We start from the raw sequence: 12,856 nt of genomic DNA, 5'->3' as shown, positions 1-12,856 counted from the left end.
ATTACCTATTCTAATTCCTTTAATCTCTCAACTCTTATTGCCGAAGCTAGTTTAATGTACCATTATTAAGAAACTTTGGTTGTTCAGTTCTTTTTCAGTTGTGCCCAATTCTTTGTGATCTCATTATCTTGGCAAAGATATCAGCTTAGTTTGCCATTTTCTTCTCCAGCTCATTTTACAGATGACAAAACTGAGGCAAACAGGATTAAGTGACACACGACTAGTAAGTGTCTGAGGATAGATTGGAGTCAGAAAGGAGTCTTCCTAACTCTAGACCTGACACTCTATCCCTGTGCCATCTGTCTTATTAAGAAACTTTCAAAGGCATGAATCCTTGCCGCAAGGACAGGGAATCTCAGCCATGTGACGTGTACAGATTACTGGATTCTTAATCCCATTTCTCAGATTTATGATTATGGAGAATTTAGCAATTATCCAACAGTCTGCTAAACTGTACAGAGTCACACACATATTTCTATTTCCCCAGAATTGAAACAAGTTAACTAATATACCCTCATATGATTTCAGAGAAAAATTACAAAATTAATAAAGTTTTGATTATCAGGTGATGTGGAATTCTTATTACCCTGAGGATCAAGTCAAGAAGTATTTGTTAAAACCCTAAATACTAGACATTGTGCTGAGCACTCAACATAAATAAATCCAGTTCCTGTCTTCAAAGAGTTGCATTCTAATAAGGGAAAGTAATATATAAAAAAGAAAGCTAAGGAGGCAGGGGAAATGTAGGTAAAGAGAAGGTACCACTGTGGTGGGGTGGGATACACAATAGAGAAATAAGTTTAGAAAGTAAACAAAGAATGGAGCTTGGAGTGGGATGAAGGCATGAACAAGGCTGACTGGAACACTTCTAAAATAAAGGTTATAGAGGAAATTGACCAATCAGAGGGAGAGACTGCAAAGGTCTAGGGATATTCTAGGATAAGAAGGCCCCAGGATCAATTAATTTACTAAGTGAGAAGTATGTCATAATGTAGATGTCCAGAGAATCAGGAATGAAACCCAGAGAGAAAGAAAAATATGGAGAATCAGTGGTGTTCATTCAAAGAAAAGCTATATGGGATTCCATGACATCTTCAATTATAGAATAACATTTTTCTTTGTGGGAATCTGAATGATTCTTATATTATCCTGCTGAGCCAAGTGACCCAAACTTTTTATCGCCACAGGTAAGTGTATAGAGAACCTTTATTCAACCAGCATTTTATTTAGTGCCTACTGTTTGCCTTATATTATAGACTTAGGAATAGAAAAACTATAAAGGGAGTTAGGGTCCTAATACATGAAATAGAAAATGAAACAAGATAGAATACCAATATATGCCAAATACATTTTATAGAAATTTATACTACATGAAGACAAGTGGAACCAGTGTGGGTGGGAAGTATCAAGAAGACAATTTGAAACAAGTCTTCATAAAAAAAAAAAAAGTATAATTTGGATACTTAGTGAGAATGTGTCCTGTGGAACCCATCTTCTTAAACTGTGGTTTGCAACCCCATATGGTATATCATAATTGAATGTGAGGCTCATGAAGTTATGATTTGTTATCAGTAAATGTTTGATTTGTAGGCCTCTTTTGTATAACTATATGAACAAAGTTACATCAAATTTTGTTTTTAACAAAGCTTTTTATTTTCAAAATATATGCATTTGACAACATTGACCCTTACATAGCCTTGTGTTTCAGATTTTCTTCTCCTTCCCTCCTACCCCTTCCCATAGATAGCAAGAAATTCAATATATGTTGAACATGTTAAAATACATGTTAAATCCAATATGTATAAACATTTATACAATTATCTTGCTGCACAAGAGAAATCAGATTAAAAAAGGAAAGTGAGTAAGAAAAAATGCAAGCAAACAACAAAAAGAGTGAGAATGTTATATTGTGATCCACACTCGGTTCCCACGGTCCTCTCTTTGAGTGTAGATGGCTCTCTTCATCACAAGATCATTGGAACTGGCCTGAATCATCTCATTGTTGGAAAGAGCCACATCCATCAGAATTGATCATTGCATAATCTCGTTGCTGTGTACAATGATTTCCTGGTCCTGCTCATTTCGCTTAGCATCAGTTCATGTAAGTCTCTCCAAGCCTCTCTGTATTCATCCTGCTGGTCTTTTCTTACAGAACAATAATATTCCATAGCATTCATATACTGTAATTTATTCAGCCATTCTCCAACTGATGGGTATCCACTCAGTTTCCAGTTTCTTGCCACTACAAAAAGGGCTGCCACAAACATTTCACATCAAATTTCTTGAGTGAAAAGGGGTAGCAAGTGGAAAAAGTTTAAGAAGCCCTGTAGAAGATCAGGAGGAACAAAAACATTGAAATAGAAATCAGAATTTTCTTTGCAGCAGATAGAAAGGAGACTGTTGTTTACCTGTTTGGCATACTATAATAGATAGTCCCAGATTTAAATTCCAGTCGGAATTCTGGCACTGTGGCAAGAGCTCAGGTAAATCATTTAACCATGCTTTCAATTTTGCCTTCCATAATTGTTGTTGTTTGTCCTTTGTTCTCCAGGGTATTTTGACTTGCCCGTGAATTGGATTTGTATGAGGCAGAGCTGCTGATTGTCTCACTCCCAAAGCCCACGTCTGGTTTGCTAGATAGAAAAAGCAGCATGCTACAGAGGGCAAAAAACAGAAATCAGAGTCAGAAAAACTACTTAATAAGTCACTTAAAGCATACCATTGACTACCCTAGCTTTGTTAGCTCAAGCTACTTAAGATTTAAAGACTGCTGGACTTGGAGTCAGGAAGATGAGTTCAAAACTAGTCCTAGACACTTAATAGCAGCGTGATCTGGATCAGTCATTTTTGAACCTTATTTTGGTTTTTGGCAAAGATATCAGAACAGTTTGCCATTTCCTTCTCTAGTTCATTTTACAGATAAGGAAATTGGGGCAAATAGGGCTGAGTGACTTGACCAGGATCACACAGCTAGGAATTGGAATTCAGCTCAGCATTCTATCCATTATGCCATGTAGTTGTCCTATTATTATTATTATTACTATTATTCACTTAATATTTTAATGCTCCAGGTAACTTTCTAAGACTTGAAGTTGCAGAGAAGATGCTGACTGGCTTTGGTAAAGGGATTATCCTTGTTGATGAGTCTTATAACAATGAAAACATGGATTCATTCCATATGTACTAATGACTTGGAGAGAGGAAAGGCGTTATAAGGTCACTGAACTAGAAATAATTTTTGAGGCCATTTAATGCAATTCTCTCATTTTCCACTTAGTAAAACTAAAATCCAGAGCAGTTAGGTAAAAATAATATTTGCTATAGTCACTTTGCCATATTGTTTTGAGGAAATTGCTTTGGACAGAAATATGGGGATGTAAAGTATTTAATATTGGCTTCAGTTTTTAATATTGGCTTCAGTTTTTCAAAGTGTATTGACACATATGGACAGATGGGTAGCACCGTGGATCAAGTACAGGGCCTGGGGTCAAGAGGACCCAAGTTCAAATTCAGCCTCAGGCACTAGTTGTACGATCCTGAACAAATTACTTCATCTTCTTTGTCACAATTTTCTCATCTGTAAAATGAACTGATGGCAGAAATGGCAATTCACTCTACTAATTTGTTTTAAGAAAACCCCAGATAGGGTCACCAAAAGTCAGATATAAATGAAATTACAGAACAAGATGTTATCTTATTATCATAGAGGAAAAACTTAAAAAAAGAAAAAGGAAAAGTTCTAAACCTGGATTCAAAATGTAATTTATACAACTATAGTATGACTAACATATCATTGGAAAGAAAATTATATGATGAGGACCTAAAGGTGTTAATATGGTATAAGTTTCTATATGAGCTAGTGGGAGGCATGGTCATTCCAGGCTGCTCTTATAGAAGTACAGTAATCACTTTCACATGGTGATCTGCTCTCTCCCTCCATCCCAAATTTGGAAATCTGAGTAAAATTATTTTAGACCCTTCCTTAGTATCAGAAAAGAAGTATGATTTTTCTCTTTTTTCTTTTATTGGGTGTTTACAGCACTTTATTGCAAATTTTGGGTTGATATTTATACAATACTATACATATACTTAAATATATATATTTCTCAGTTTCTAAACTTTTTCTGTTATCTGCCGGCCTTTGCCTGTTGTCTGTAGCTTCTTCAAAACTCCCCCCAAATTTCCACTTAAGTTCTTATGTCAGTATGCAATATATTGAAATCGAGATGGGGAAAGTAGTGATGTGGAAGGAATAATGCTACAATACTCAGAACAGGAGAAGGGATGAGCCTACTAGTATCTATGCTCTGCTCTAGTAGGACCATAACTGGGATATTAGGTCCACTTATATGCAGTATATTTTAGCAGGGATGATACCAATCTTGTGTTGTCATAGGGCGATGGAAAGGTTGAGCACTCTGAAAGGTTGAGCCTTGTGAATTTGTGTTGAAGGAAATAGGAATATGTCACCTGAAGAAGAGATCTGGGGTAAAAGTTTGGCAAGGGGATAACATAAAAAATTTCTTCAAATATTTAAAGGGTTGTTGTATAGAAGATGGATTAGATTTGTTCTACCTAGCTCTGGAGGGTAAAACTGGCCCAATGGAGAGAAATCTGGGAAGAACTTTTTTGGTTCAATAAAAGGCAAAAAAAAAAAAAAGCCTAACAAGTTTAAGTTACTTTATGTGGTTACCTTGAGGGAACAGTGAGTCAGTGAAGGTCATCAGGAGGAGGCTGGATGACCACTTCTCAGGAAGTTCAAGCTAGGATTTGTGCTTTAGCGTGGGGCTTGACCAAATAACCTTTGAGTTCATCTGACAATTCTGATTTCAAGGTTCTGCAGAAGAGATGAAAATTGGGGAAAATAGGCAGATTTATAGAAATCCTATAAACTAACCATTATCTTATATTCAAATGTGCCAAGAACTAAACTTTAATCTTTCTTGTTCCCCTCCTCTCTTTTTTTTCTTCATGCTTGAAACAATATTGTTATTACTGTTTACAATGTTCTTTGGGTTTGCTCATTTCATTCATCATTATTTTGTGCAAGTCTTTCCATATTGTTCTAAAATTATTCAACTCATCATTTCTTATAGCACAAGAGTATTTTAACATAATCATATACCACAACTTGTTTAGCCATTCCCCAAATGATAAGCATCCCTTCAATTTCTACTTATTTGACATCATAAAGAGAGCCGTTTTAAACATTTTAGAATATATAAATTCCTTTCCATTGTTCCTAATCATCTTTGGAAACAGTCAAGTAGTAATTACTTAGTCAAACCATATAGGTAATTTAATAATTCTTTTGTCATAACTGCAGATTGATCTCCAAAATTGTTGGTTTATTTCATAATTCCACCAACAATGAATTAGTTTGTCAATTTTTTCCACATCTTTTCTAACACTGATCAATTTCCCTTTCTATTGTTTTAGCCAATCTGATAGGTGTAAAATAATATTGAAGGTTGTTTTAATCTTCATTTCTCTAATCAATAATGATTTAGAGCATTTTTTTTTCTTTTTTCTTTTCTTTTTTTTAACTTCTCCACCAAATTTATTTTTTTAATTTATTTTACCTTTAAGGAATTTATTGATGGCTTGTTTAGTTTCTTTTTCTTTTTTTTTAAATTATAGCTTTCTTATTTTCAAAATATATTCATGGATAATTATTGACATTCAAAAAAAAAACAAAACAAAACCCTGTGTTCTACTTCTTTTCCTTCCCTTCCCCCAGCCCCAGTCAGCAAATGATCCACTATGTTAAACATGTGCAATTATTCTATACATATTTCCACAATTAACATGCTACACAAGAAAAATCAGAACAAAAAGAAAAAAAAATGAGAAAAATGAAAATGCAAGCAAACAACAAAAAGAGTGAAAATAGTGTTGTGATGTCATACTCAATTCCCACAGTTCTTTCTGAGTGCAGATAACTTTCTTCATCCTAAAACTATTGGAATTGATCTGAATCACCTCATTGTTGATGAGAGCCTTCCTTCCTCTCTTAACTCGAGGCCCAACAGGTGGAATCTGAACCCACATCTTATGACTCCAGAACCAGTCTTCTTTCTTTCTATTATGCAGCACTTCTTCCTTGGATGTTCGCTGTAAATAATATAAGACTTATCAGTGCTCAAAACAATGCTCATTTGCTTTTTCCTAGTTCAGAAAGTCCAATCCTATTCACTTATTATAAGAAAATAGATTTTGATAGGGGGAAACAAGATTGTGGGGGAAGGGAAGAGGAGAGGAAAGGCTGATCCATCCATGCTGAGAGTGCTAAACCTCTCCACAGAGCAAAGTTAGAGGGCCAAGAATAAAGTACTGAGTATATATGATGGATCTCTCTATAAGCATTGCAAAATGTTCCTTCTCCACTCTACCTTCACGCCAACACTACTACAAAAATTCTCAATGGTTTCATTTGGGAATTAAAAATCTGAAAAGGTTTTTGGCTTCTCAGGCCACAAATACATAACAAAGGCAGGAATGTGCCTGGTCTAAATCCCCTTGAGACTATTGTTTCTAAGCTTCTCCTTCTGCCTCCTAAACAACTCTTAAAAAAAAAATAGTTTCTCATTTTTCTTTTTTTTTTTTTTAAACAATAGCTTCTTATTTTGAAAATATATGCAAAGATAATTTTCAATATTCACCCTTGCAAAACCTTGTGTTTCAATTTTTTTCCTTCCATTCCTCCTTCCCCCTCCCCTAGACGCAATTCTTCTATACATATTTCTATATTTATCGTTCTACACAAGAAAAATTAGATCAAAAAAGGAAAAAAAATGAGAGAAAAAAAGCATAGCTTTTTATTTTTCAAATGCAAAGATAATTTTGAACATTTGACCTTGCAAAATCTTGTGTTCCATATTTTTCTCCCTCCTCATTTTCTCCCTCCCCTAGACAGCAAGTAATCCAATATATGTTAAACATGTGCAATTCTATACATATTTATACATTTATCATGGGTCACAAGAAAAATCACATCAAAAGGGGAAAAAATGAGAAAGGAAAAAAACAAGCAAACAACAAGAAAAAGGTGAAAATATGTTGTGATCCACTTTCAGTCCCCATAGTCCTATGTGTGGATGCAAATGGCTCTCTCCATCACAAATCTATTGAAACTGGCCTGAATCACTCACTTTTTACCTCAACAGCTCTTGAAAGCCCCTTTGAAACAGAGAAGCCCAGGGTGAGTGTGGAGATGCTCTGGAGAGCCCTGGAAGTGCTTAGGATGCCAGCCTTGAAAGCTAAAGTTGATTAGGCTTTGTCCAGGATCAGAGACAATTAGGAAGGCTGAGGGAATGCCACCCTGAGGTCAAGTTAGGTTTGCCAGGAGAAAATCAAGCAGCTAAAGATCAGGAATTTGATTGCAAAGTTAAGCCTGAAGGTACTAGTTATTTAGATAGGACTTTCTTAGTGCTCTAAAGACTGCTTGGTACATAGATCAAAGGCCTGGCACTTAGGGTAAAGAATATTTTGCTGAAGATGAAAGGCCTTCTAGCAAATAATTTGATAAGAATTCTTGGCAGGAAAAGTGGGGAATCGTGGTGGAGACCAGAAAAGACATGTTTTCTTCCTAAGGAAAATTTCTAGAAGTCTTTATTTAGTCCCTACTATGTGACAGACACTTTAAAAATATTATCTCTATGTACAGTGCCTACTGTGTGGCAGGCAGAATGCTCAACACTTTACAAACATTATCTCATTTGAGCTTCACAATAACCCTGGGAGGTAGGTGCTACTACTACTACAGTACTATTATTATTAATGCTATTTTCCTGAAGAGGAAACTGAGGCAAATTGAGACGAAGTGACTTGCTCAGAGACACAAAGCCGAAAATATTTGAATCCAGACAGGTATAACTCTCTATCCATCTTAGTTGCTGTTTTCCCTAGTTCTATGAAATCTGCCCCAAAGACCTGTGATATAGCCCTGGAAAGTCTCAAGACCTGAAGTTAAAAGGTCATGGCAGAGTTCACTCTCCTCATAAAGCAAGAAAAATGGCCATAGCCTGGAACTCTAGCTGAAGCAAGAAGCCAGAAATTAAAAAGAAAAAATCATACTATTTAATGTCTTATGGATATACGTTTGATTGTTTCTGGGAGAAGTTATACAGCTATAAGAGCAACATCTTGCAGAAGCTATATGAGCAAAGCAGAATTGAATCAGCCCAAAATTAAATGTGAAATATTCAGAATTAGAGAAGCCACCCCAAATGTTCATAGGGTCTATTTGTGTTGGACTTGTGACAGAGCACTCTGAATTTATATTAGTCTGATCAGCCACAGTCAGACACACTAACTTGACCCTAATATCTATGTGCTACAATAGAGATCAAAGATTACTATATAATACATATTTAATCACCCAGTCTTTTAAATCATTTGTTTTATGTGAGTCTGTCCACAGATTTCATACTCCAAAAACGTTAAGATGATGTACCTCAATTACATAGCTCACATGAGACTTTATGGTGACTTTTCTTTTTTATACACATTAATTAGAAAACCCTAAGTAATGATCAAAGAGCTTTATTTTTAAACCTTTAAGCCCACTAATTATAGTTGTTCTCAGTTTTGTATTAAAAAAATACCTTCCAATAAAAAAAAAAAATACCTCCCCCCCAAAAAAAAAAACCAAATAAAACAAACCCTTTTGTTATTAACTTTAAGATAGTGTAGTAGAAACAGTATATAGACTTTCAAGTGCAAATTCTGCCTCATCCATTTACAATCTGTTCAATCTTGGGTCAATCATTTAATCTCTCTATGCCTTATTTTCCTTATCTATAAATGGGAAGTAGGGTATGGCTTGATTAAATAATTTTTAAGTTTCATTTTCCTATATCTCATCTATCCTGTGGTGTTTATAGATTTGAAGTTTTATTTACTTTCAACAAGACTAAAAGTTTCTTAAATGGAATGATCCTGAAATCCACACATAAAGCTAAACTTACACTTAGGAATAACTGCCTAAAAGGATTATTTTAAGAGGATCAAGTGCCTCTCCCACAGAAAACAAAGAAAAAACAAACAGAAAAATGCTTTACCAACAAAACCAAATCTGTTTATTCCATATATCTCTAAAATTTTCCAACCTTCAAGTTATCTTTCAGTGCTCCTTGTAAAGTCAAAAATTAATAAATGTATGTAATAAATATTAGCTATTTAAATGCTGTTTAAGACTTAGAAAATTATTTTTAAAAGTTAAATTTACTGCCCAAAGGAAGAAGTAACATATTGACCACTCATTAAACCCTTAGTAGAATTAGTTTTTCATGTTAGTAAAAAGATTGCTTTCTAATTATAGTGTCAAAATATTTTTACACTGAAGTTGGGGGAGGGGAAAGAAGTAGAGAAAAAAATCACTCTTTAAAGACAAACTTTATTAGTCACTATTCCTTCTGACTGTTCTTTGATTTCACCAAAACACTTGCTTTTCTCTACATGTTAGGCACTAAAGCAATAAAAAAATCAGATTTAATGTTAACTAATGTTGACCACAGTGTTGCAATGACTCAAGAGGATAGACTAGAGAAATATTAATCCAGGTTGGTTATTTAATGTTGGCATCATTTTTTAAAGACAGTTCATATGAGAAATTGGAGATCTTTGCTCACAGAAATGAAGCTTCTTGATATCATTTTGGTTTATCGCAGGCTTATCCTCATCATCCTCACCCCACTGCTTTTATTGCCACTGCCTTTAATAATCCAAACAAAAGTAAGTAAATGATGAGAAAATTGTTCTCTTGACTAGTTTCAATTGCCTTGTGTTTTCATTGCATGATCTACCTGACTTAAATTTGAATGTGCTGAAATTATTGGTGGTTCAAAATTTACTTGGATCATAGACCTTTATCCATTTTTGCTTCTTAGTGAATAACATTAGCTCTATGAGAAGACAATTTTGAGATTAACATCATTTCAACTAAATGGGATGTTTAATTAACCAGATTTTTGTTTTTGAATTAAGATTTTGTGAGAATATAGGGGAAAAAGTGAGACAATAAGGTTGAATTGAAAAGGGATGAATTGAAAAGGTGACTTTTGCAAAATATCTTTAAATTAGATTTATCTCCTGTATTTCAAGGGAAAAGCCAGCTTTGGAGTTGATATATAAATTGTAGTTCCAGCTGTGATGTTTATTTGCTGTGTGACCATGGCAAGTTCCTCAAGTTATCTGAGCCTCTATTTCTTAATCTATAAAATAGGGATAGTGGTATGTAAAATGGTCTTCATAATAATTACAGTATTTAATAAGGCTGTTGTGAGGAAAATGTTTATAAAGCTTAAATGTAAATTGTTACTTCTCTGTTCTTTACATGTTAAGTGGATATGTGTCCATGTTAAGTGGATATGTGTCCATGTTAAGTTCTCTGTTCTTTACATGTTAAGTGGATATGTGTCCATATTCAGTTGTGAGAATTAAATGAGACACTGAGAATGAAATTGCTTTGGAAAATATAGTATTATTCCTCTTATAAAAAATAAGCTAACCATAATACCACATCCAAGTTGTTAGATTTTACTCTGATTCATATGACATTTTGCTTAAACGTTATTTTCTTTTAAAGTGTAATTATTTGAGAATTAAAAGAATAATTAAATTGACACAGACATACGTAAAAGCAATAGACCCAACTTCAGTAGAATTCTCTTTCAATGATAAAATGATAAATAGAAAAAGCATTATCTCATAAAGAGATATATTGTAAATAATGTTTTTGGTGTCTTTAGTGTGGGCATTTTTTAGTATGGTTTGATGGAACAGAGATGAGTTTTAGAATCATAAGTTGTTTATTCAGTTGTTTTGGCTGTGTCCAAGTCATTGAGAACTTATTTGGGGTTTTCTTAGCAAAGATACTGAAAAGGTTTATTATTTCCTTCTCCAGTGGATCTATTTTGTCAGGCAATCAGGTTAAATGACTTGAGTAGGGTCATACATCTATGAAGTAGCTGAGGTTGGATTTGGATTTAGGTCTTCTGACATCAGTCCCAGTGCTCTATTCACTAGCTGCCTCTTGGAGTCATAGGACCTATGTTCAAATCCTACTTATTACTTTACATTTATGTGACATCAATTAAATCATTTTAATTTGTGTGTGTAGTTGCTCACTTGTAATGTGAGTGGATTAGACTAGAGTAAGCACTCTGGTGAATATATAGTACTATCACCAATATCAATCATACCTTCTTTGCATTTTGATAATAATAGCATGAGTTGCTGTGGTCAAAATAATTTAGTACTAATTAGCTAAACTTTGAGATGGGGGAGAGGGGAAGGAAATAAGTCGCTCTCAACTCAGTCAGATGGTTCATTTTCTCAAAGTAGAAAAGATTTGAAGATCAGAAACAACTATGAGAATCTACCTAATGTTATTGGAAAGGTTATATACCAAGGTATTGACCACCATCTAATGAATTTCTTTTGGTCATAGCAAGTCGTTAAAATATCCAGTAATGCATAGAGGAATTACAGCAAAAACCAGCACTGAAAGAATCATGGATTTTTTATATTTATTTTTGAAAGTAAGACACAGTCTTTTATATTTGGAATTTTTTCACCAGAAGAGAGTTCTAACCTGAGAAATTCCCATTACCATTTATCAATTAGTGAATGAACTTTATTCTTAAAAATTTGAACAAGTATCATATATATTTTGAAATTGAGACTTTTATCAGAGAAACACTGCAAAGATATTTTTCTTCAATTAAGTATTCCTTCTTCTTGGTTTTGTTTGTAAAAAAAAAAAATCTTTAAAAATTTTATGCAAATAAAATTGTCCATTTTGTCATTTGTGAGCCTCTCTTTCTCTTCTTTGCTCATGAACTTATCCCTTAATCATAGATCTGAGAAATAATTTCTTCCTTTGTTTTCCAATTTGTTTATAATGTGACCTTTTAATGTACTAGTTATCCATTTGGAGCTTATCTTGCTATATGGTATCATATTTCTGCCACAATGATTTAGATTTTTCCCAGAAGTTTTGTCAAATAATGAATCTTTAACTCAGTAATAGGAATCTTTGTGTTCATTGAACTTTAAGCACCAATCAACCCCTTTATCTTTTAACTAGTACCAAATCATCTTGATGATTACTATTTTATAGCCTAGTATGAAGTCTGGAACTCTTTAGTTTCATTCACACCTTTTTTTTCCTCAATATTTCTTTTTAAGATCCTTAAGGGGTTGGGGAGAGGGTTGATTTTGTTTTTATTAAGAAGGTTAAGATGGGAGAGAGAAAATAAATATTTAATTTTTTAAAAGTTTTAAAGAAAAAAGTGAATAATCTCCATAATTTCCCTATTTTTGTTTTTTTCTTTTCATATGAACATAAGATTCAAAATGTGAAACAAATTTTCATTTCAAGAAAGCCTATATAAAAAACACTACACACTGTGTTCATAGCTGTCCATCTTTTCCTTGCTTCCTTATAAGCTTTCTTTTGTTTTCTGCTGTACACTTTTTACTGAATTTTATACAGACACACACACATATGTATATATACACACACATATATTTATATATTTGATATATACATATATATAAAATCACATACAGATATACACATAGACATCTATAATCATACAAAATATCTTCATATACATCTATGTAAGGCCATACTGAGCTTGTTTGTTCTGTTTTTCTGAAGGTGACTAATCCTTCATAATTCCAAGTATTTCTTTTCTAAATCCACCAACCTACATTTCCTACACCACAACAATATTCTAACCTTATATTATCTATGGATTTTAAATATTTAAATATTAATTAAATAAATAATATTAATTAATATGGCTAACATATAGTATCATCTTTTGATTTTAAATCTATTTTAGCT

At 33.5% G+C, this 12,856-nt stretch overlaps 1 protein-coding gene across 1 annotated transcript in view; it reads left to right on the top strand.

Moving 5' to 3' along the window:
- The first annotated feature begins 9,614 nt into the window (after nt 1-9,614).
- Nucleotides 9,615-12,856, top strand: part of SLC13A1 (solute carrier family 13 member 1) — a 79,335-nt gene continuing 76,093 nt past the window's right edge. Inside the window, exon 1 of the mRNA XM_023504843.2 lies at nt 9,615-9,735. Within this exon, the coding sequence (XP_023360611.2) occupies nt 9,637-9,735 (99 nt within the window). The 5' untranslated portion in view covers nt 9,615-9,636. The remainder of the gene's footprint in view (nt 9,736-12,856) is intronic.

This window comes from Sarcophilus harrisii, chromosome 5, assembly GCF_902635505.1.
Source record: "Sarcophilus harrisii chromosome 5, mSarHar1.11, whole genome shotgun sequence".
NCBI classification, from domain to species: Eukaryota; Metazoa; Chordata; class Mammalia; order Dasyuromorphia; family Dasyuridae; genus Sarcophilus; species Sarcophilus harrisii.
The sequence above is the reverse complement of the archived record's forward strand: the minus strand, read 5'-3'. Positions and strand labels throughout refer to the sequence as shown.